We start from the raw sequence: 26,272 nt of genomic DNA, 5'->3' as shown, positions 1-26,272 counted from the left end.
TTTACGGAATTGTTTACATTTGATAACTGAGTATGAGTCAGTTGTGACATGTCTCAATGGCTCGCTGGTTTTATTGATTTTCTTAGAGGCTTGTCAGACTAGTATAGATGTTGGGAGTTGACTAATAAGTCGTATTTTGTTATCTTTTTGAAATTATTTTATTCTTGGATGATGATTACTTTGTTGATATTTGAGGGTTATTTATGAAAACCCCATTAATTTGTGTTGAACTGAATGAAAATGGCTCAAAGAATTAGCTTGGGGCTACTCGTAGCCTCAAGCACCGTGTGACGCTCCGGGACTCATTTTTCGGGACGTTACAATTACCCAAACAAGGAAGTGCGTCTCCTTACAAATGTTGCTAGAAATACTCAAACAGGAAAGTGTAAGATTAAATTAGGTGTCTACATATATTTTTCTGGCAAATTGTAAGATTAAAATAGCAATGGCTGAGTGTCGAAGTCTGACACTACTTGGAGAGGGTCTCCCTCACTAATAATTAACAAAGCTCAAATTAACAAGATAACTTATAGCGATGACAGACCTCACTTAACCGCATGGCTAAAACAAGAGTTTTCAGTAGTGAGCTTTCTTCTCTCTCTTTGGAGTCATCTTCCTAACCCCACACGATATATATATCTATGATCACATGCATACATCATATCATTTTAATTAGTTGGCCCCTTATATTAATAATAAAAATAATATAAAGATACATCATAACATGAAATTTGGATCAAACTATTGTTAAATGAGGAACAAATTCAATGAGTTTGTCTGATTTTTCATGATCAAAATGCTGAAAACGCATGGAGAATACAATACCTTAATTAAGTGTGCAATTTTCACGTTAAAAAATAGACGGATCATTAAATATATTTGTACCAAAGGTGCTCTATCCTCATGAGCATTCAATGAATCTTTTACATTTTAAATAATGAGCCTTCAATATTAATTTTACTGTTCAAGAATCTGAAAAAAAACTGTCATTTTCTGAACTGATGGGACAATAGAGGACAATTTTTTTTATACTCTAAAGGCTCATGCAAAGCAATGCACCTTCAATGCATCTAGGCTCATGCAAACAATGTACTTAAGATTTAAAACTTTCAAATTAATTAAAATTCTTATTTTGATTTAAATAAGAAATAGTAATATTTAACATTTTTAAATAAATCAGAATTTTGGTTCATATAATAAAATGTCTATAATACTATTTAAATAGTTTTTAATCAAATTCTAGAAACATATGAGTGATTGTTGTATTTTTTTTTTTAATATTTTATTTTTGCTTTTGATTGGTAATTGATTAGAGTTTTCTCCTTGCATCCGTTACAATCATCCTTTTTATTTTTCTCTATTTATTTAGTTAGTAAATTTAAAGATTATATGTGTGTTACACATAATCAATAACTGACTATGGATTCTCCTCTTTTGATAATTTCTCATATTTCTTTTTAAGTTGAATATTTTTTATCAAAAAATTATACTAAACAAATATTTTGCAAGTAATCGAAAAAATCAACGATTTATCTCTTTTTTTTGTTCAATTATTTTTATAGAAATTGTAGTTCTCTTTCCAATTACTGGAAGCTTTACTCCTTTCACATATATTCGATAGTTTATAAATATATTTACTATTTATTTCGAAAATATGTAATACTAAATTTTTAAGGCGACATTATATAGCGTTCTTATTATAATGATTCTTGTTGATTTGGTTATTTTTAACCCCTCTTCGTCAAGGTTTATGCACTTTTTATTTGCTATATCATACAGTTCATGTTGAAAATAGTTTATTTGTTGAAATTAGAATTTTTTATTATAAAAGTAAAAAATAAATCTTTCTTTTTCAGATTGGAATTAATGTTTTTGAGTGCAAGTTAATATAGCTTGAATCACATTTATGAAATACTTATGATTTTTAAGTTTGTTTTTCAATCCTTCTCTTAGTCGTGTCGATTTCAAATTGTATTATTGATTTCTGGCCTCACGAAAAAATTGAAGACTTATCTTTTTGAATGCTAAGTAATTTATTATTTTTAATTACTTATTACAAATAAGTAGTATGTGAGTTCATACATGGTACATTTATACATTCAATACACTCACATTGCTATTTTGTTATCTTCAGTTGTTGCCTTCTATTAATGCGTTGCTTGAAGGTGCATTGCTTCGCATGAGCTTTTAAAGTATTCAAAAGTTGTCCTTTATTGTTCCATCAGTTCAGAAAATAACAAACTTTTCCAGATTTTTAAACAATATATAATATTGAAGGTTCATGACTATTAATGAATTTTTGTTTAAAATGTAAAAGATTCACTGAATGCTCATTAGGGTAGAGCACATTTAATGTAAATATATTTAAACGGTTCCTCTATTTTTAACGTGAAAATTGCATATTGAAGGTGCTCCATTCGCCATGCGTTTTCATCATTTCGGTCATAAAAATTCTGACAAACCCATTTATTGAAATTGTTTCCCATTTAACACTATTTTAATCCAAAATTCACCTAAAGATATCACTATCTCCATCGTCATATCCGAACAAATCTCAGGAAATGTAAGCGAAAATCTTAGTGGTCGAAAGACCTAGAAAGCACAGGTTCGAAATCAAGAGTTAGGGGTTCCTGAGATACAACCTATAAGACGATGGATGATCTAGGTGAACAAAATACAATCTTGCAGATGAAGCCACGGTCGACGATAGAAGAAGAAGTACCAACCGATAAAGTCGCAGCTCAAGCTCAACGGAAAATCGAAAGGCTCCTACAAGATAACCAAAAAGAAAGGACTGTGATAGCGGACCAATATAAGAAGAAAATACAAGTTTAAATTCGTGACCTCCTGATCACATGCCAATAATTTTACGGTTATTTCAACACATTGATACACAGTGCTACTAGATATAGTCAAAGTCAAAGCCCATTTGTCAGTGAAGACAGTCCACGCTCTTTTTTACTACTTTTTACTGTCAAAGATTTTCTTGTACCCTTTTCTCTAATGTACGGATACCCACCATTCAATGGCGGCGCCGCCGCCGGCTTTCCCGTAGAACTAATGTCACCGCACAACGGCGGAATCAGCAACTGGAACACGGTGGAGTTATCTCTCAACGGCGGAGGAGACAGCGGAATCAGCAGCTGGAGCGGAGCAGTACCACTGCGTGAAGGCGGAGCCAGCAACTAGAACGGAGCAGTGCCACCACATAACGGTGGAGGCAGCAACTGGAACGGAGAGCCGCCGCCGCATAACGGTGGAGGCAGCAACTGGAACGGAGCAGAATCACTGCACAACGGCGGAGTCAGCAGCTGGAACGGAGCAGTACCACCGCATGACGGCGGAGTCAGCAGCTGGAGCAGAGCAGTACCACTGCATGACGGCGGAGGCAGCAACTGGAACGGAGCGCCGCCACCGCATAACGGTGGAGGCAGCAACTGGAGCGGAGCGCCGCCACCTCATAACGGCGGAATCAGCAGCTGGAACGGAGCAGAATCACTGCACAACGGCGGAATCAGCAGTTGGAGCAGAGCAGCAACACCTTACAACGGCGGAGTCAGCAGCTGGAACGGAGCAGAATTACCACACAACGGCGGAATCAGCATATGGAACGGGGCGGCACCACCAGTAGGGTATCACAGCCCTAATTTTTCCATCCAAAGACCTAATTTTCTTCGTTTTTTAGTCCAACCAAACCCAAATACCCAATTCCAGCGTCCTCAGCCTCCTAAGGGTTCCTCTAATCTCAGTGAAATTGTTCAGAAAGTTGATAAGGCTGCAAAGAAGGCGCGGCGAGACCTTATAGATGCAGGTGAAAATGTATCTACTTGGAAAGTATCTCAAGCTGCATTGGCTATAGTTAAAGCTGATTCTTGGGAGTCTTTAGGCGTTCAAATGCAGCGAGTCCCCTCTCTGAATAGCCTCATACTTATCCAAGGGAAGGTACATTTTCGTATACTGATAGTTTTGTGAACCATGCTTTGAACAAAATCCTAGGGAAGCTACATTTTCATGTTTTGATAATTTTTGTAATCATGCCTTGAGCAAAAAATTATCTGGGGAAGTGGTATGGATCGCGTACACTTTACCCTCCTCAGACCCAACTTTGTGGAATACACTAGGTATGTTGTTGTTGTTAATGCCTTGAGCAAAAATCCTAGGGATGGTGCACCCTCCGTCTTGTAATGAGTGTCACTTTATCTCATAACAAAGTACTTCCTCCGTTTCAAAAGAATAACTTGTTTTGACTTGGCACGGAGTTTAAGAAAATAAACAATATTTTTGCATCTTTTGGTCATAAATTATAGATATGTCAAATGTACCAAAATTCTCTTTAGGTCTTAAACATGCTTGTGGAAAGGTGGCATTATGGAGTTGCTAAAAAAGGAAGGGGTCATTTTTTAAATGGACTTAAAAGAAAGTAGGTCATTCTTTTTGAAACGGAGGGAGGCAAAAGTATGGTTTACTAAGTGTACCCCTATTTATTACTCATGTATTTTTTGAGAATTCCGTATATTAAGGAAGTAGTTGCGCAGCAGCCACAATATAGGAGTTAGAAATAATATAGAATAACAATGTACAAACAAGAACCAATTCCAAGGAAAAGGCAGAATATATTGGATTGGGAAGTGGGAAGTAATATCACTCCTAGATCCCCCAATATAAGACTCGAGAAATAGTTCTTCAGTATAAGGGTATAATTGAAAAAAACATACTAATTTTTGTCTTGCATCTCTAAGGTTTTGCTAAAGTGACTTATTTTGGGACAGAGGGAGTACATTTTTGTTAGGTTTATCTACTTTTGTTGCATTGCTGTTGATTAAGCTTACAGTTGGATGATTTATTTGCTTTTTTCTTTTTCGTTTGGGATATTCTCTGGAATACTAAAATTCATCTCCCAATCTCTACTTCCCCAGATTGCTGCTTTCATCCACTGCTTTGTCGCTGTTCTAAAAGTTACCACATTGTATGATTTGGAAGTTGCCATATGCAAGAATGAGGGGGTTGGGAAGTTTGAAGAGCTGGAATTGGGTCCTCTGCTGAAACACCCGCTTATCGTTCATTATTTTTCTGTAAATCCTGGTGTATCAGAAGTTTTCAAAATAACGAGTGAGGAGATAATGTCCTTCGTTTCTGAGTTTATGGATCGTAATGGAGGTACAGCTGTGAAGATAGATGAACTTTTGAACTTCATTGCTGAGAAGAAGTCTGCTGGATCCAGAGAGAATCTTGGTGTGCGTATTCAGAGCTTGGGGTATGTGATATAGTTTTACCCATACAAAATCTGATTTACAAGAAACTAGATATTTGTAGAAGATGTTGGTGCTTAAATCTTTCAGATGTGATTTCCTTTTGTGCTGATGACTAATTGAGACCTGATATAACTAAAATGCAAAGATGAAACTTCTTCCTTTGAGACCTTTATCTCATATTTTATAAAATAAAATTTATCTTTTTCACCTACTAATATTACATCTGTAGTCTCTCAGCCTGAATATACGAAGCTTGATAAAATTTAATTAATCTTGGTGGAGAATGGATTTATCCCCTTTCTTGTCTGTGTCAAAACTTCGTTAAGGTATTCTGTATTCTCTAAATACATGCTACTCATTCTTCCTCTGCTATCTCAAATCTGATCATTAGTATTTCCTCATCTCTGCTCCTTCCTTGTCCCTTCCAGGATGCATATTACATTCATCCAGCAAGCAAGGCAGTTTGAAACTAGTGCCATGAACAAATATATGCATACGGAGAAAAAAGAGTCCAGTAAAATTATTAGGAAACATCCTATTCTATCTGCACAAAAGAAGCAGTTAGATAAGAATTTCATTTCCGCATCATCAAATTCAGAAGATGCAAGTAGTGATGATGATCAGGATGAAACTGAAAACATTAAAAGTTCAGAGGAACCACACATTTGTATGCCGTTTGGTTTGAAAGCTGAAGTTGAGGAGTTGGATCAGAATTTCATTTCCATCTCTGAACGCATCACATCATTTTCTTCAGCTAATGGGAAATTTTGTGGTAAACACATAAGATTTATATCATCAGATTCAGAAGATGCGAGCAGTGATGGTGATCAGGATAAAACTGGAAACATCAAGAGTTCAGAACGACCAAGCACATGTCCTTACCCATCAGCATCTGAAGAAATGGCGCGACTAGGTTTGGAAACTGAAGTCAACAGTAGCTTACATACTGCTAGTGGCAGTGATGGATATAGAAATGATATTAGGCAAACTGGAAACATCAAAAGTTCAGAGCGACCAAGCATATGTCCTTACCCACCAGCATCTGAAGAAAAGATGCAACTAGGTTTGGAAACTGAAATCAGCGGTAGCTTACGTACTGCTAGTGGCAGTGATGGATGTAGAAAGGATATTGGGCTATCCGAGATTGATAGTAACTTTCTCGTTCTTGCGGGTAAGATCAAGCGTAATATCAAGCCATCCAAGAGAAAACGAAAATTTGATGATGTTCAGAGTCCCGTGGTTTCAAACAAAGTAGTCAAAAGAAAAGTGGTTCGGACAAAGCCTTTTACTCGTAGGATGGGAACAAAAATTTCTCCATTGAGGAATCAAGCTTCAAATGGTTCATGTAATTTTTCACAAGGTGATGATTCAATTAAGATGTTTGTTAACACTTGGAAAGAGGCATGTCGGACAAACAATGTATACGAGGTATCAATTATTCAGTTTCTGCTGTTTTTCCGGTGTAGTGGAGAAATGAACTTATGCTACACCATTAGATATAATACTGTCCCTAGTCAACTGGCCTTATTTTCTAGTTTGGATTGTCTAAATTGTGCTGCCCACTTTCCTAAAAGGAAAACTTATTTCTTTCAATGCTTTTTCTATATTTTTCATCCAAAAGGTCATGTCTTCCACTTCTACATTAAAACAGGTGCACGTTCTTCAGAAAGTAAATTTATCTTTGCTTTAAGATGTACTTTCCATTTGGAACACTGTAAAACTTGAACTCGCACATTACAATTTTTGATAAACTAGAATGGAACACCTAAATTGAGACACAGTGGGAATAATTCATTGGATTGAATATCATGATGTTGCTTTTGGAAGCTTTTAACAGGAATGTATGCTCTTTTTTATATGATAATTTGCATTTAAGCTACCCTAGCCTACCTACTACAAGTCCCTGTACTTGAGTCAATAGTGGCATTTCTACACTTTTTCCTTTTGGTCACTATCTTGCAGGTCAGAGCACTTTTTCCAACCTCCCCCTCATGTTTGATTGAGAGGGAAGACTATTGTATACATTATTTGTTTATATGTGTAATCGAGTATTTTTCACATCATACAATAGTATGTATACATATCAATTATCAAGAATGTCCTAACTTGGGAAAGTTGGAGCATAGATTTCTGTCATGCCCAACTTGTTACAAAAGTGATCAGCTCGAGCTCCAATCAAGTTTTCCTTTTGTCTTCTTACGAATAAAATGGCGGTCAACCTCAATATTTGGTTCTTTTATGGTACACTGGATTTGAGGCTTTTGGAGAGAGACTTGATTATCACACCAAAGTTTTGCTGAAGTTGGATGTTTCAACCCAATTTCAATTAAAAGATGATGTATCTACATGATCTCACATGTGGCCCGTGCCATAGCTTTGTACTCAGATTTCACACTGGACTGAGGCACAACATTTTGCTTCTTGCTTCTCTATGACATCAAGTTCACACTGATAAAAACAATAGTCGTAGTAGGTCTTCTATCAGTTCTGAATCTATCCTAATCCACCTCTACAAAACTCTCTGTGCAAGAATGCCCGTAATTGCTATATATATGTCAAGTCTAGGAGCTCCTTGTAAGTAATATAGGATCTGTGCCAGAACTGTTCGACTTTAGGTGCATATATGAACTGGCTAACGACACTTTGTGCCAAAACAATATTTGGACGAGTCATAGTTAGATAGTTTGATCTCCCAACTAACCTCATGTATCTCTATCTTTCATAAGGTACACATTAGGAAATATTGGAGTACTGCATAACTTGACTGCCAACTTTCTAGCTTCTGCAAGCAAGTCAAAGATATACTTTCTCTGATGTAAACTTAATGCATATTATTAAATGCGAAAAGTGAAAAACATTGAAATCTGTATGGGTCTGTTGGTTTTTTAAAGAAAGTTGGGGCAGCGAAAAGGGGTTTAAAATGGCTCTCAATGGATTGAATAACTTTTAATAGCTTTCAATAAGCTTTCAATAGCTTTCAATGATTTTATTAAGCATTGAGGGGCTTTAAATAGTTAACATGAAACAAAAAATCTGCATAATTTCAAATTAAAAAACCTACAATTTCTCAACTTGTCACGACCCGAACCGGGGCCCTGGCCGTGACGAGCATTCCGAACCATAAAGGCCCGAAACACCCCTATCTGTCTGATAATCATGCACATAATTCATGACAAAAGAAATGCGGAAGATACACAATATAACGGAAACATGGTCAAGAATCATATGAAAACGAAAATGGGGAATAGTGTCCCACAATCTAAATCAACATCTCTAAAACCATTTGCGAAATCTCTACTACATGACTGAAACAATGTCTATCTGAAAACTGGGACAAGGCCCCCAGCAGACCCAAAACTAATAAATGATAAATGAAATAGCAGACGTCAGGCCTTCCGAAATATAGAAGGCTCACCACTTGATTCTGCGATCTGTCGGAAGAAATTTACTGGTTATCAGGACTCCTAGACTGTGCCTCCGAACCTGGGAGGGAAGGGGGTCAATACAAAAGTACTGGTACGCAGAGAAATCAAAACAGAAGTATAATATTTTTACACAATATAGGTGAGAGCCATTATAAAGCAGTTTCATATCAAATCATTTGAAAACACATGGGCATAATGTAATTGTTTTCAATAACAATGAAATGCAGCCGAGTTAGGTGGAATACCCTACATAATTTACACCAACTGTCAAACCCCGGTTGCCGCCGAGATTAGAGTATACGTGAGGGGAAGACACACAAGATCACACAGCATGGTGTCTCGACCCAATGGTAGTGCCCAAGATCACTTAGCCTGGGCTCCTACCTATAATCCCAATTTGGGAATGGCATAAAGTCAAGTACTCAAGATCACTTAGCCTGGTACCAAATTCCCGTGTCGGCAAACACGGTTTCCAGCGATGAGCCCTTACACTCAAATGCCTTCTTCAGGCATCCACCTATCTCATGTAAAATCAATGCATTCAAATTTCATCTGATTCAATCACATATCATATTCTGTAGGGTATCGTCATACCCGACTTGTAAGCCATCAATATCACATTATTCTTCTCATTCAACCATTGTATTCAACATGTTTCAACACAAATAACCCTCTCGTTTTCAAGTCAAAATCATATCAATTCTCAAAACATTTCATGTCATGCTTTTCAAGATGTTTTCAAACAATTTACATCATATGCACATTCAAAACAAATTCACATTAAGAGAGGGATTTCATATAATTCATGCTCTAAAAATATCACCTTTTCGAAACACACGCATATACATATATAATATGTCAAATCGTTTGGAAGTAGGCCTAAAGATCAAATTCAATATTATAGAAACGTTCAAAACATAATTATATTCGTAGTTTCAAAACCCTCATTTGTAAAACATGAATTTAAAGACCCATGAGATTTTTGGATAACCCCACGTACCTCTATATGCGAATATGATAGGTGCTTCTTGAAGCCTAAATTGCGGGGATTCCAAATCTTCAATTTGTTTTGAAAATCCATGGTTGAATCTTGAACTACTTGGGTTTTTATTTTGAAACCCTAGAGAGAGTTCTTGAACATTTTTGATGAATGAAGGTGTATTTTGGGGTCTTTGGGAACTAAATTTCGTGTTTAGGGCTAAGTAAAGGTGGAAAAGGACCATTTTGCCCCAAAAACGGAGTGTCTAAGTCACTTGAAACCTTTACTTAGGCGCCGTCTATGCTATCGCCTATGTTTACATAGGCGCCGCCTATGCTATCGCCTATGGCCTATACTATCGCGTATGTTTACATAGGCGCCGCCTACTACTTTGAAAGGCCATAACTTCTTGCCCGGGTGCCGGATCTTAGCAAAATTGGTATCGTTGGAAAGCTACCTCAAAGACCTATCATTTGACACATAGTAGGCTCTCTAATTCGACATATACAGAGAGTTATGGTCGATGGAAGCTGACACAAATTACAACGTCCACTAAAACTTAATCGATCGAAATAGTTTCAACTCGTCCTTGAGTTGAAAGACCTCTATGGTTTAAATTCAAGCTTGAATGGATTCACATACTACACAAATAATTAACATGCCATATTGGCATAGGATTTATGGCTTCGGGATTATCAACACATCGGAATCATGGTCTATATTATAGCCCGAAATGCAGGGCGTTACATTATCTCCCCTTGAGATCATTCGTCCTCGAATGATGGGTAGGAACATATTGAAACTTAGAGGTATGGAATAACGCGGACACGACATGTCCTCTAATAAAGAATACACTGATCTGAAACATGACCATATGGCTGAAACTACTGATGTTCTGAATTCTTATACTGGACATGCATATCTGATGCATGGAATACACGACTGAAGCTACTCATAAGCTGAATTCTCATAATGAACATGCATACCTGATGCATGGATTTGTTACTGAGTCGTTCTCATGAACGCAGAATTGAATACACTGATAAGCTGAACTTTTTCTATTGGACATACATTTCTAATACATGTATATCTGACCGAACTGACGTATGAACGTATGACTGAATACGCAATGATAACTGGTGCGGAGCTTGTAATAAGAATCTATGCATGCAACTGAATGGGGTATCTCTCCCTTGGGACCCTATGTCCCTCTATGAATGCTCAATTCACTAAGATGCTCAGAAAACTGAGCCGATGCACTAGGCACCTACAAATTTAATCATAACTGAACATCTGGATTTTGAATCTAGTACATGATGCATGAATTGAGCTATACTCGCAAATACTAGTATACTCTATCTTGGAATAGTAACATATCTGAGATTTTTGGGTAGCATGATTAAATAAAGAGACGAGAAAACAAGCCATACGAATCTGCTTGTTAAACTGACTATACAGACTGAATTATGCTGGACCTTCATACTTAACTGGAGTTTTCTCTTCAACACTCTCTCTAAGGAAGTTCTAGAAATAATAGGGAGCCACGAATCTTGGGTATGGATTACACAAGACACCCACTAAGTAATCATCACAATGACACCACTCTGTAGTCTGGAATATAGACATATAACTCCTAAATTAGGATAGAATTACCAGACCTTTGGCATTACAACTTCTTACTTTCAAGCTTAGCACACTTCTCGAATATCCCTTAACTATATTATTCCCTATAAATATCATATTCATTCAATTCAGCTTAAAATTCTCATATGAGCATTGATAAATTTTTTTTTCTACTAATGTCTAAAATAGCTTAATCCTTACACCGCGATCAAGCCCAACTCTAAATCACAAAAATACAACATGCTACACCACGGTATTATTCTAAACCATATGATGCCACCTTTTATACCTCTTTTAAAAATCACATCCTAAGCATAACATGCCTTACCACTTCAATGACTACTCTGAACTCTTAATATGAAGTCGCTAATGCATATGGCGACCTTCCACTACAATCCCAAAACGTCATTCAAGCCTAATTTATAAACAATATTGTTTTGTTTGAAAGTACTTTCATCGGCTTTGCAAAATGTTGCAAGTATTTTTCTTTCATCACAACATCACATAAATCATAGTTTATAAAATATGATTTCATTTTCACTGACCAAATCTTGTAGTTTTCGCCAGTGAAAATTTTTGAGGCATTCAATGAGAGAGTGCTGCTTGACATCTTTTTGGTTGAAAATATCCCAACGCTTTGAAAATAAGCGCGGATTGAAAATGGTAGCCCTGACGGGTTAAAATGGGTAGTCTTGACGGGTTAAAAAGGTAGCCCTTATGGGTTAAAAATGATATGGTAGCACTTTGGAAGAACTCACGGATCCCGAAAGATCAATGAGGCTCTTGATACCACTGTTGTTTTTTTAAAGAAAAATGGGACAGCAAAAAGGGGTTTAAAATGGCTCTCAATGGATTGAATAACTTTTAATAGCTTTCAATAAACTTTCAATAGCTTTCAATGAATTTATTAAGCATTGAGGGGCTTTAAATAGTCAACATGAAACAAAAAATCTGCATAATTTCAAATTGAAAAACCTACAATTTCTCAACTACTCAAGCAATCTAGTTAAAATTCAAAATTCAACTTCATCTTAATCTGAACAACTTATTTTGCTAAAAACTAGTGCAGTAACTTAAAGTAATTTTCAACAGTCTTTAAGCAGAAAATGCTAATGAAGTATGTGCTTTAAGTAAAAAGGTTCAATTGATGGAACATTCAAGTATCACAACGATTGATCACCACAGTACGTAGATAAAAGAATAGTGTCACTCTCTTCAAGGTAGAGCTGATGGGTGACGAAGCGCATGCCTTTGCGTCTTGGTGCCTGCTCTCTGCCTCTGCTTAATAAGGCGAGGCACATAACTGCAGTTGCATCTGCTTTGGAGTTAAAAGAGTGTCTGAGGAGAGGTTTGACAAAACTGGTTCTCGTGTACTCTTTATCATATTCTGTTTATACACCTCTGTTTCTGCAGTGATCAATTATTTAGTCTAACATCAAGGATGGTTTGGGTAGGATGGGATAATGTGGATGTTGCAAAGTGATATAGGATTTACATTGATATTAAAAAGTTGACTTGTTTTTCTTTGAAACAGATGTATGAAAAGAACAAGCCAGCTTTTTTTTTTTTTCCATAATTAAAAAGTTGGCTTGATCTTTTCATATATTAACCTTTATCTCATCACCTGCTTCTCACAATATTTTTGTGATTTTGCAGCTGTTTTTTTTGCCTTTTGGGCGCTTTTAAGCATATGCTATTGGTATATTGACCATCCTTCAGATGTTGGCAGTCCGAAATCACATGCTGACTTCAGACACTTTTTCTTTCTAGTTTAGGTTTTTGAAAGGATGCTTGAGTTCTATAAGAAGAAGAAGAAGAAAGCTAAAGTGACGGCATTGTTTTCATCATTTACATTTTGTGGGTTGCTTGAAGTTGCTGTAAGTTTACTGATCAGTTATGTTGGTAACTAATGAAATTTAGACACCTGAGGGATATCTGCTTGTTCATGGAAGATATAGAATTCTTGTGTTGAGTAAAACCTCTTTCGAATACACTACCTCTTTAATTATTTCTTATGCAGGCAGTTGCCCCCAGTGTCATTCTAATTCCTGTGATTTTACTAGTTAGTTTCTAGCCTGAATATATAATGTGACTTTGCAGGTTACTTCTATTAAACATGGGATGTGGGATAGTTTTTACGGTAAGCCCCAAACAGTTAACCAATGTGAGTTAACCAGCACAGGCGCTGAAAATTGTACCAGTCACACTGAGAGGCGCTTGGTGTGTGAAAGTGGTGAGTTAAACACCACCAAGATTTTTGTTTTACCTATAAAGAATCGTAACTTATCGTCATGGTTTTCTCTTCAAATATCTTGTATGTAACATCAATATGCGTTCAGCCACTACTTCAAATGAAAAGGGGGAAAGAAGTCTGAGGTACCAGTAATTAGAAGTGTCTAGCCTGAATATGTCTTTTCTGATTGGCTGAAGATTTACATAAGATAATGCATGACTCCGGTAGATTCCAGTGGTGCTTTTTTGATAGCTTTGCTAAGTGCATTCTGATAGTCGCCGCACCTTTATGTTTTTCTAGCTAAACATATGCAACGAAAAAAGCCTGTTATTACCTGCCTTTCTTAGAAAAGAACTTTTGCTTCTTCATTCTGCTAATACCATGATTAAATTGTCTCTTTTGATAAGTTAACATGACTAAAGTCTCTATGCTCTGATTTTTCATTAATTTGCTTCTGGAGTTTCTTGGTTACCCTCCTCTAGTGGATTGCTTACTTTTCCACTAATTTGAATGATTACATAGGTGTCACCGTTGGGGACATAATTGGTAAACTTTCTACATATTTTGAGGGTGATGATAATGCCCTGTCCACTGCAAGTTCACACCATGAGAAGTTCATCTTCCTCTTGAATAAGTTTCGCAAGCTTGGATCTTGGTTGAGAGAGCAATTTTCTGTCACTTGGTTATGGAGATATCTGGTCTTTCCTGGAGAAAAATATGCACCTGTTTAGTCATACTTTACCAAGGTGCTTGACAGCTGGCATGCATGAGAAGCCTTCTCTGGTACCTTCAATGCTTGATTATCAGTTTGATCTGTTGCTATCACAAGCTTCACATTGCTTATGGGAGACTGAAGAAGTGGGCAAGAGAAGAATTTCTGACTTTCTAATGAGACAATTTCCTTTAGTCTGTTTAAAAGTAGCTGGAAGTGACTTAATGATGGCTGTAGATGGTTTTATGAAGATAAGTAAAGGTGATATGACCTTAAAATCTGTTGTATTCTCTGAACCTTTGCTCAAGGAAGATGTAGTTGGAAGATTTCACAAAAATATGTTGGAGAAAATGGGTTTAGAGAATGGTGAAGGACACGGAGCTCATAAACTGATGTCCAAAGAAGCCATGAAGGTCTTGCTAAACGCTCCAGTGTTGATAGATCTGAACTTGTGGTCACATTGGGACGTTGTCTTTGCTCCTTCTCTAGGCTCTCTTGTGGGTTGGCTGTTGAACGAGGTAAATACCAAAGAGTTGTTATGTTTGGTGACTGCATGTGGGAAGGTTGTCCGCGTTGATCAAACAGCAACTGTTGATTCTTTTCTAAATGTACTGCTGCAAGGAAATCCTTTTGATACGGCTGGCAAACTGTTATCTCTTTTGGTCTTATATGGTGGTGAAAAAAATGTTCCTTTTTCACTCCTTAAATGCCACGCACGTCATGCATTTGAAGTTTTAATTGAAAATTATGAGGAAACAAAATCACAGGATCCCCTCAAGCATACTAAATTTCTGCATAGACAGGTCATAAGTGATAAAACTACATTGACTATTAACAGCAAGGTACCGAGGAGTGATAGGGTGGATAGTGCCATGTCTTTTGAATCAAGATTTTTACTTGATTGCCTGGGCTATCTGCCAGTTGAGTTTTACTGTTTTGCTGCAGACATATTGCTTGCAGGATTGCAGCCGTTTGTCAAAGATGCTCCTTCAGCTATCTTAAGTGAATGTGAATGCGTAGAGCAGCGTATTATGCTTCATCGAGTTGGAATGTTTCTTGGCATAATGGATTGGGTTGACGATCAACAGAAGTTGACTTCCAGTTCTGCCTCTAGCTTGTTAATGTCTTCTGGATCATCATGCTTGGGAGTCACAGAGCTTAGCCTCAGCACAGACTCAACCGTTATGCATTTAGTGTCAAACAAATATCCTTTGTGTAGAAGTGGAATTAGCCTCTCTCCGGATCCGATTCGGCAAAATGAAAATCGAGAAGCCTGCTGCTCTGCTGATGTTACTGATGTCCCTCTTGATAATTTTGCTGGTTATTCCAAAATGCGCTTATGTGAGCTTGAGTGTTCTGCTGCCAGGGTTATTTAATCTATTCAACGAGAAGAATTCAATCTGCAGCCCGATCAATCACTAGTTGAAAGTGCATTTTTGAAGAAGCACAATGCTCTCTTGGGGAGAGCACTTCATCGTCTTTCCCAGGAGTTGTATTCACAGGATTCACACTTGATACTTGAGCTGGTCTGTATACTTCACATCTTGTTCTTGTCTGTTCAGTGTTTTCTCAATTCATTGTATATCTAACTCATTCTTGTGTTGGGTTATATTTATAAACTCACAATTCAATGTGGTTAGAAAGGAGTTTGATGTTGATCTTAATACAAAGGTTGTGGTGGTGCTTCATTGAAGGAAGTAAGTTGGAGTTGGAGAACAATTACATGAATTAGACCTACACTAACCTGCAGTTAAAAGATGGACTGTAAAATAACTGAAATGGTGAATTATTTAGCAAAATGGAGCTACCTAGATGGTTTGTAGATGGAACAGAAAGAAGGCAGGCAAAAGTTGGAACACTAGAAAGGTTAGCAAGGTGGTGGAAAAAGGTTAATTCTGATACGGCACTTACCATGGCCTTATAGGGAGAAGATAGGTACCTATTAAATAACACAATGTTGTCCATATCAACTATAAGAACTACACCCACCTAATTCTAATGGAAGGTCTTATTGTTTTTTTCTTTTTTTGAAAAGTCTAACAACTTCATTATTAGACACCAACTCGGAATCAAAGAATGGACAAGTTGTTCATATGACTCAAGTTAAGTCATTCATAGGTATCTAACAAAGTTTGCCGACTATCTATTCAACTTGGAATAATCTACTTATAGGCATATACTGATAGGTTACTTTAATATCCAGTAAGGATTTTAAAGTGAGATCGCCTAAAGAGCAAGAATTACTAGAATTGCCCTTGAACAACTTTCCCAATAGTTACAAGAACCCTAGATTTTGAGAAGAAGAGAGAAAAGAGAAGTTTACTGATATTTCTTAATCCACAAAAACTGCTTACAATTGAGAATGCAATTGTTGCTTTATACAGGGGAATTCCAAAAGTTAGTTATAACTAACTTTCACCTAACAGCTCCAACAACTTTAACTAACTCCCTCTGTCACGTGCTAGTCATGTGACTATTTAATTCCTAATTACAATTGATTAAATGAGAAAGAAAATTACAAAAATCACTAGAGTTGTAACAATACTCCCCCATCACAACATCCTTGTCCTCAAGGATGGAAATCAGGAAACTGCTGGCAGATAATGTGGTAATCCTCCCAAGTACTATTCTCCGTAGGGGCATTGAACCATTTGATAAAGCCATTGTGAAACAGCTCAACCTCTCTTTTGCACCATCCTCGTATCTATAACAGCTTCAGGTACTAGCAAAACAGGTCCTGAACTAGAGTGCACCATAGGTAAAGTAGCAGAAACTGGACGGGATCCTACCTTCAATTGCTGTTGTGATATGTGGAAAGTAGGGTGGATTTTAGCATCCGCAGGCAAATCCAGTGTATAAGCAACCTTCCCCAACTTAGCAACAATTTGGAAAGGTCCAAAAAACCTAGCTGAGAGTTTGTAAAAAGAGTGAGACTTTAGTAACACTTGCCTATAAGGCTGCAACTTAACGTACACCCAATCACCAATGTTGTAGCACCTGTCAGTTCTTCCTTTATCAGCCTATACCTTCATTCTACTTTGAGCTTTAGTCAAGCAAGCCTTGATAGACCTCAAAGTGGCCTTTCTAGCCACTAAGCTTCTGTCGACAGCATCCAATTGAGAGTCAAATGCTAAGTAAGCAGTAGAGGAGGTGGTGGTTAACCATATACAACCTCATAGGGAGTCATCTTGATTGAGGGAATGGTAAGTGGTATTATACCACCACTCAGTTAAGGGTAACCATATAGGCCACTCTTTAGGTTTCTTAAATGGCATGCATCTCAAGTAGCATTTTAAACATCTGTTAACCATCTCAGTTTGCCCATCAGTCTGAGGATGGTATGCAGTGGATGTCAACAAAGAGACCTTCTGAAGAGCAAACAATTCCTTCCAAAATCTGCTAGTGAAAACAACATCTCTGTCTGAAACAATAGACTTAGGCATGCCATGCAACCTAAAAACTTCATTCATGAACAACTGAGCTACATCTAAGACTGAATAGGGATGTTTGAGAGGCAAAAAGTAAGTAGCCTTGCTCAACCTATCCACAACCACAAAGATCACCTTTTCCCAGCATCACAGTGTTTGACAAAGGTATACACCTCTTGCTTCATCTTTTTCCAGTAAAAGTCTTGCCTCAATCTTTGTAAAGTGGCTTTGATCCCTGAATGACCTTCCGCACTCTCATGATGGAAAACCTTAAGTTTTCTTCGAAGAGCTTCATCATTCCCAACCATTAGCTTGCCTTTCCTACTTAATATACTAGCTTGATATTTGAGGTAAGGTTTGTGTGGTAAACCAACTTGAATTGTTTGAATCAACCTCATGAGTGCAGGATCTATCAACCAAGATTGTTTAACCTCTTCCAGTAGGTCAGAAGGTCAGACTGAACTCCGGAAATGCTGTTGAGTTGGATTAAACTATCCTTCCTGGAAAAGGTTCCAGGCATCCGCCACAGTGTTATCTTTCCCTTTCTTATAATCAATGGTATAGTCATACCCTAGCAACTTGACCAACCACTTTTGTTGACTAGGAGTAGTAATCTTCTGTTCTAACAAATATTTAAGGCTGTGATGATCAGTCTTGACCACAAAATTCCTACCAAGAAGTAAGTTTTCCAGTTCTGAACTGCTGAAACCAAAGCAAGTAGTTCCCTTTTATAGACTGACAGATCTTGATTCTTATCACATAAGCCCTGGCTTAAAAAAGCAATTGGTTTACCCTCTTGAGTCAACACTGCACCTATGCTTCCACCTGAGCTGAATGACAAACTCTTTGGAAAAATCAGGAAGAGTGAGTGATACTAGCTTTGAGTGATTCAAATGCTATATTGGCTTTCTCATTCATGCAAACTTCCCATTCCTTGACAAGTCATGCAAGGGCCTCGCAATGAGGCCATAGCCCTTTATAAATTTCCTATAATATTCGGCCAACCCCAGGAACCCTCTTAATTGTTTAATAGTTGCTGGTAAAGGCCAATTCACCACTGCATCTACCTTGTGTGGATCCATAGCTACCCCTTGTCCAAATATAATGTGACCCAAATAATCAATTTGAGAAACTCCAAAACCACACTTGCTTTGTTTGACAAATAAGGTATGATCCCTCAAAATTTGAAAAGTGATTTCAAATGAACTAAATGATCAGACATTGTAGGAGTATATACCAAAATGTCATCAAAAAATACCAAAACAAACTTCCTAAGATGCTTGGAAAAAATCTGGTTCATAAGACTTTGGAAAGTTGAGGGTGCATTTGTCAAGCCAAATGGCATGACCAAGAACTCGTAATGTCCATGATGAGTTTTGAAAGCAGTTTTTGGAATGTCAGGTTCAAACATTTTGATCTGGTGATAGCCAGATCTCAAATCCAACTTAGTAAAGGCACTAGCATTATGTAATTCATCAAGTAACTCTTCAATAACAGGGATAGGAAACTTATCCTTAATTGTGCACTCATTCAGTTGTCTATAATCGACACACATTCTCCAGGATCCATCTTTCTTCTTCACCATGACAATGGGAGAAGAGTAAGGACTATTACTATGCCTGATAACTCCAGAACTCAGCATCTCATCCACTAACTTTTCTATCTCATCTTTCTGAATGATAGGATATCTATAAGGTCTGATGTTAATTGGTGAGGTCCCTTTCTTCAAGGTGATCCTGTGATCATGACTTCTAGAGGGGGATAGCTCCTTAGGGACTTCAAACAAGTCTTTAAAGTCATGCAACAATACCTGAACATCCCCTTGCACTTCTTCTTCCTGAACCAGTTCTAAAGAAAATAGGCTAGCATCCTCTTGTGATGGCTCTTCTCTAAACATCCCAACAAAAATCATGCAAAGTTCCACTGGTTTGGCCAATAACTTGGACATGCTATCCTGCCGAATCACTTTACTTGCAGGAGGTTGCATACCTCTCAAAGACACCTTGTGCTCCCTTACACTAAATTCCATCTTGAACTTCTTGAAGTTCCAGAGAGCATCTCCTAAAGAAATCAACCACTGAACTCCTAGCACCATGTTACAATCTCCAATCTCCAATGGGTAAAATCAGCATGTCTGATTCAAATGTGACCGCTTCCATCTTCCAAGACAAATTCTTGCAAATATCTTTTTATTAGCAATTGACACATCAAAAGGTGAGATAGTGGTGAGTAAACATCCCAACTTCTTAGTTGTATTCAGGTCCAAAAAATTATGTGTTCTTCCAGTGTCTATCAAAACCTGGATAGCTTTTCCCTTGACAGAAACAGTTACCCTCATAGTTCTAAAGTCATGGAGCACATTCATTGCGTGAACTGACACATAAGGTAAAATAACCCCATCCTGATCAGTCTCAAAGTCATGGCCTATCATAGACAATAGTTCAGCACTGTCTACACATCCTCCACTTCCATAACATGTACTAAATCATCCCATTCGTCCACTTTCATGGAAAACAATTGTCTCCTACCCTTACACACATGACCAAATGAATACTTTTCATCACAATTATAACACAAACCCTTACTCCTCCTTTCATTCATTTCCTTGGGTGTTAGCAATTTAGCATTTCTGAAGTTGGTTTTAGGAACAATATTTGGTCGTGGTTTTGTAAAGGGCTGAGTTAGTCTAGTTTGTTGGTTAGAATTCTGAGGAAAAAAAGAGTGTCCTGTAGGAAATTTAGAGATTCTTTGGAGTGCGCAATACTGCAGAGGTGGCAAAAACCTGTTTCTGCACTAATAAGGTTTGCTCTTGGATTTTTGCCAAACTTATAGCCGTAGATAAAGTCGTAGGAGCTAACATTTTCACAGGTAATCCAATTTCGGGCTTTAAACCTCTAATGAAACAACTTATTTCATACTCTTCTGGTAATTCCACCCTAGTTAACAACTCATCAAAAAGATCAATATACTCTTGAACTGAGCCTACCTGTTCCAAGTCCTTGAAACACCCATGGGATCATCAAAAAGTTCAGTCCCAAATCTCGAATACAAACACCTTACATACTCCCCCCCACCTTGGCCATTCACGAGTCAATCTGCTCTTGATATATGACTGGTGCCATTGTAAAGCTTTGCCCTCCAAATTGCATGAAGCTAACTTTACCCTCGTGTCCTCTGGTGTCTCATCAACATCAAAAAATTGGTCACATTTGTACAACCAATCTCGGAGCCCTTCCCTATCAAATTTTGGAAATTTCAGATGAAAATTTCAAGTTGGTATTTGATAATTCCTCTGTCCAGCATTTCCTCGAACATCTTGCACGTCATTGCCATTACCTGGGGAACTGGTCCACCATGATTGTTTTCAATCAGCAACCGTCGAATCTCATTCATGGCCTGGTTAACCCTCTCATCAACAGCTTGTCGAATACCAGCGATAGAATTCGCAATTCCCTCGATCGAGCCTTTGAGAGTGTCAACTTCCTGACGAATTTCTTGCATTCTAGTGTTATGGTCGCCCATACCTGTGGTCAGAGAAGAGAATCACTGGTTCTGGTACCAATGATAGGTTCCTTTAATATCGAGTAAAGATTTTAAAGTGAGATCGCCTAAAGAGCAAGAATTACTAGAATTGCCCTTGAGCAGCTTTCCCAAGAGTTACAAGAACCCAAGATTTTGAGAAGAAGAGAGAAGAGAAGTTTACTGATATTTCTTAATCCACAAAAACTGCTTACAATTGAGAATGCAACTGTTGCTTTATACAGGGGAATTTCCGGAAGTTAGTTATAACTTACTTTCACCTAACAACTCCAACAACTTTAACTAACTCCCTCTGTTACGTGCTAGTCATGTGACTATTTAATTCCTAATTACAATTGATTAAATTGGAAGGAAAATTACAAAAATCACTAGCGTTGTAACATATACTCTTCTGCTGCTTGTTTGTAATTAGTATTGATTCCCCAGGAAAGAAGATACTGTTCTTAAACTTCATGAAATATTAGAAAAACTTGATGCTGGAAGATAAATTCTTTATTTGATTAACAAGGATGTGGATGCTTGAAAAATGATAATGTGCTGATTATAAAATTTTCAATTTTTGCACAACAGGCAATTGGGTGCAAATTGCAACTAAGTCTTAGAGCAATTATGTGGCTAAGTACCCGTTATAACAGGTCTTTGGGTGCCCCTTTTATTTAAATAATGAATCCACTGTATAGCCTGATTAACCTTATTAATTTGTTTTTTTGTACCTTGAGTTCAATGAAATGGTTCCTGACTGCTAATGTTGAACTTACTATAGTGTAACCGCTGTTCAGTGAGGTGACTAGACATCTCTTTGAGATTTCGTAGAGTAATCTCTAATGTTGATTACCTTATTACTTTCTATAATCTTTCATTTGCTCTAGAGTTATAACTTTTGGTTCTGCAGATTTCTTATCACTGCAATATCTCTTATTAGGAATTCTAATAGCTTCTTTATAGTAAAGTTAAATAAGATTGGGGTGCACTGTCCATTTTAGCAGTCAAAAGCATGAATAAACTGATTGCTTCCTTCACAATGGCATGTTAATTCAGGTGCAGAATGCTGATATAATACCTACCCTGAGACTGTCGAGCCCAGTTTGGTTTTCATTCTTCAGGATAAAGGCATTATAGTTCTAAACAATGAGCGTGGTTTTTCTGCTGATGACATCAGAGCACTCTGTGATGTTGGGAACTCAACTAAGAAAGGAAGTAATGCTGGATACATTGGCAAGAAAGGCATTGGTTTCAAATCTGTATTCCGGGTAATATGCACAAACATCTTTGCTGAATTTTATCTAGTTCCTTATAGAATATGTATGAACAATCAAAAAGTTTTGGCTGTATGACCTATCAAAAAGTTTTGGCTGTAAGTGAATGGTTTAGGTGATGTGCCTGTAAGAAATGCTGAGAGAAGTATTTAACACTTGAACTGTGGCCTACTCTATTTATTCTGTTTTGGGTAGGAGTTCTCAACGCTTACTGAGTAGATAAGTACACAAATCGAACCTTTTCATTTGTTGCTTTCAGGAATAAGTGGTAAAAACACGAAGAACAACGTGGATGTCCAGCATTTAGACAATGTACTATTACTTTCCGTTGGTTGTACCCCTCTATCCTCTCCACGAGGTGCCTATAAGACTGCTGGGGCACGGTTCCCAAACATCACGCACTGCGCTCTTGTTTTATGTTGCCTTCTAGTTCTTACCTTTTCAAATTGTTAGAGTGGGTTGGAGTCCCACATTGGTTGGGGAATGGACTGGCGGTTTGTTTATATGGACTTGGGCAGTCTTTCCCTCACGAGCTAGCTATTGGGGTTAAGTTAAGCCTAGGCGTCATATCTTTACATGGTATCAGAGCCAGGTCCATCCCCATTTGGACTCCCAGTCCACGCGCCAGTTGGGCCCTAGGCGTGAAGGGGGGTGTTAGAGTGGGTTGTGGAGTCCCACATTGGTTGGGGAATGGACTGGTGGTCTGCTTATATGGACTTGGGCAATCCTCCCCTCATGAGCTAGCTTTTGGGGTTGAGTTAGGCCTAGGTGTCATATCTTTACACAAATGAATGGCTGATCAATGCATAATTAAACAACTCATGCTTAGGTATAGAAGACTCAACAGACTATGGCAAGTAGCTTTGCTAATAGTACAAGCTGCTGCAATAGGTGCCACTTGAACATTTTTCTCATTTCCTGTTTAATCAGCTAGAATAGTGAGAATATTTACATTCAAGCGCCTGCTACATATGCTTGCACTAGTAACTGCTAAAAATCTTTCACGCTAGTGGCACTACAAAGCTAATCCAGATAATTCCCTTCTTCTCGGAACCACAAGCTGATCCAAATATGATAATTACGATAGAAACTCAGCATCTCTAGGTGCAGAATAGGGAATGTTCTGACAACCAATTGTGGGTGAGTCCTTTTTCTTTTTCTACCTGGATTAGGTTTGTATAGTTTCATCATGCATTTTCAAAATGCTGATGGTGAAACTATTTATTTGCTTGCTCATGCTTCTGGTTGTGCCTTGTGTTATTATTGCTTTTTGAAATGACCACTCCTGTCTGTGGTGTAGCATTTCATTAATTCTTGCTGGATTTCAATATTTTTTCACTTTACCTGCTGTGTCTGAATTCAATTTGCTGGTGTGCCTTGTCCATAAAGTCTACAATCTGTTTTTGGCTAAACTTTTTGTTTTGTTTTTACAGGTCACTGATGCTCCTGAGATTCATTCCAATGGCTTCCATATTAAGTTTGATATCACTAATAGCCAGATAGGTTTTGTTTCGCCAACTGTTGTTCCTCCCTGTGACATTGACCACTATTCCAGATTGGCATCATCAGATTCTGATTGCAATCATTGGAATACATGCATAGTGCTTCCCTTGAGGTCAAGTCTCTTGGAAAGGTCCAGCGGGAAAAATGTTATATCAATGTTCGCTGATCTTCATCCATCATTACTGCTTTTTCTTCGCCGTCTTCACTGTATCAAGTTTCGAAATATGCTAAGTGATTCCATTATTGTTATGAGGAAAGAAGTTGTGGGAAATGGTATCATTAAGGTTTCCTTTGGAGAGAAGAAAATGACTTGTTTTGTCGTATCCCAGAAATTACGGGCTGACACTATTCGTCCTGGTACAGCAGCAACAGAAATTTCCATAGCGTTTACCTTGCAGGAAACACTTGATGGAAGCTACAACCCACATCTGGACCAACAACCTGTTTTTTCCTTCCTTCCTTTGAGAAAGTACGGCCTGAAGTTTATACTTCAAGGTGACTTTGTACTCCCTTCGTCCAGGGAAGGAGTTGATGGTGATAGTCCTTGGAACCAGTGGTTGTTGTCAGAATTCCCTAGCTTGTTTGTTAGTGCTGAGAGGTCATTTTGTGATCTACCATGTTTTAGGAATAATCCAGCAAAAGGTGTTACAGCTTTTATGAGCTTCGTTCCCCTTGTAGGAGATGTTCATGGTTTCTTTTCTAGCCTTCCTCGGATGATTCTTTCTAGATTACGCACGTCAAACTGCTTGTTACTAGATGGTACAGAAAATGAATGGGTTGCTCCGTGCAGAGTTTTGAGCAATTGGACAGAAGAATCTCGTAAGCTCTTGCCTGATAGCTTGCTTTCTAAGCATCTTGGTTTGGGGTTCTTGCATAAAGATATAATTTTACCAGATTTGTTAGCCAGGGCCCTAGGGATTGAGAAGTATGGACTGAAGGTTCTATTTCAGGTTATGACGTCTTTGTGCTCTTCAGAAGATGGTCTAAAATCAATGGGTTTGAGATGGCTTTGTGCGCGGTTAAATACTGTATATAATTTGTTGTCAAAGAGTGAAAACTCAGCAGGTTTTCGGACAGAAAGAGATCTCATGAATGACCTCAGGAAAATTCCATTTATTCCCCTTTCGGATGGTAAGTATGGATCACTGGATGAAGGAGTAATTTGGTTGCATCTTGATTCACTGAGCCCTAAAATTGATGATAAGTGTGCGGCAGAAACTTTTCCAGGACTGTACACTAGTCTTAGAACAGTGAGTTCTGCACTTCTTTCTGCTGCTGCTGCTTTTGGCACATCACATTGTGAATCATCAATATTAGATAATGTTGCTTGGATTTTGTATAGAGCTGGTGTCCAACCGTTATCGGCGCATCAAATAGTAAAAAAACATATTGTACCATCTCACTACGGAGAGCGAAATGGACAAAGCCGTAGAGAAATAATGACAGAGGATCTTGCCTTCTTAATGTTCCACTTGCAATCGAGTTGCCCCGATTGCAGATCAGAGAAGGAGCAAATTATCAGAGAAGTGCGTGACAATGCTTTTTGCCAATGTGACTCTTGCATATGTCGATGTCCAGAACTTCATAGCAACAGCTTGTTTTTTGCGTTTCTTCCTCTGAGAAAGTATGGCCTGAAGTATATACTTCAAGGGGATTTTGTAGTCCCTTCATCTAGAGATGAAGTTGCTGGTGATGGTGCTTGGAACCAGTGGCTGCTGCAGAGTTCCCTGGCTTATTTGCTTGTACAGAAAGGTCATTTTGTGATCTTTCCTGTTTTCAGAATAATCCAGCAAAGGGTGTTACAGCATATATGAGTTTTGTTCCTGTTGTAGGGGAGGGTCATGGTTCCTTTTCTAGTCTTCCTCAGATGGTTCTTTCTACATTACGCATGTCAAACTGCTTGATACTAGAAGGTACAGAAAATGAATGGGTCACTCCATGCAAAGTTCTGCGAAATTGGACAGAAGAGTGTCGTAACCTTTTGCCTGATAGCTTGCTTCGCAAACATCTTGGGGTTGGATTCTTGCACAAAAATATTGTTTTACCAGATTTATTAGCCAGGGCTCTTGGAATTGTGGAGTATGGACTGAAGGCTCTAATTCAGGTTATAACTTCTCTATGCCCTTCAGAAGATGGTCTAAAGTCAATGGGTTTGGGATGGTTATCTGCATGGTTAAACACAGTTCATACATTGTTGTCAAATGGGAATGACTTAGCAGGTTTTGAGACAGAATCAGATCTCATGAAGAACCTTAAGAAAATTCCTTTTATTCCCCTTTCAGATGGTAATTATGGATCACTGGATGAAGGTGCAATTTGGT

The 26,272-nt window shown here is 37.9% G+C and overlaps 2 protein-coding genes across 2 annotated transcripts; both read left to right on the top strand.

The window, feature by feature from the left end:
- Positions 1-2,652: 2,652 nt before the first annotated feature.
- On the top strand, positions 2,653-13,512 carry LOC107865622. The gene is made up of 6 exons (XM_047408083.1): positions 2,653-2,796; positions 3,190-3,942; positions 4,917-5,254; positions 5,681-6,680; positions 13,050-13,156; positions 13,380-13,512. The coding sequence occupies exons 1-5, from the start codon at positions 2,653-2,655 to the stop codon at positions 13,107-13,109; spliced, it is 2,295 nt and encodes a 764-aa protein (XP_047264039.1). The 3' UTR covers positions 13,110-13,156; positions 13,380-13,512.
- Positions 13,513-14,280: 768 nt separating this feature from the next.
- LOC107864316 (protein NO VEIN) lies at positions 14,281-25,765 on the top strand. Its single transcript, XM_016710655.2, has 3 exons — positions 14,281-15,750; positions 22,231-22,442; positions 23,882-25,765. The coding sequence occupies exon 3, from the start codon at positions 24,107-24,109 to the stop codon at positions 25,763-25,765; it is 1,659 nt and encodes a 552-aa protein (XP_016566141.2). The 5' UTR covers positions 14,281-15,750; positions 22,231-22,442; positions 23,882-24,106.
- Positions 25,766-26,272: the final 507 nt, after the last annotated feature.

Source organism: Capsicum annuum, chromosome 3, assembly GCF_002878395.1.
Source record: "Capsicum annuum cultivar UCD-10X-F1 chromosome 3, UCD10Xv1.1, whole genome shotgun sequence".
Taxonomy (NCBI): domain Eukaryota; kingdom Viridiplantae; phylum Streptophyta; class Magnoliopsida; order Solanales; family Solanaceae; genus Capsicum; species Capsicum annuum.
This window is presented reverse-complemented; position numbering and strand designations above follow the sequence as displayed.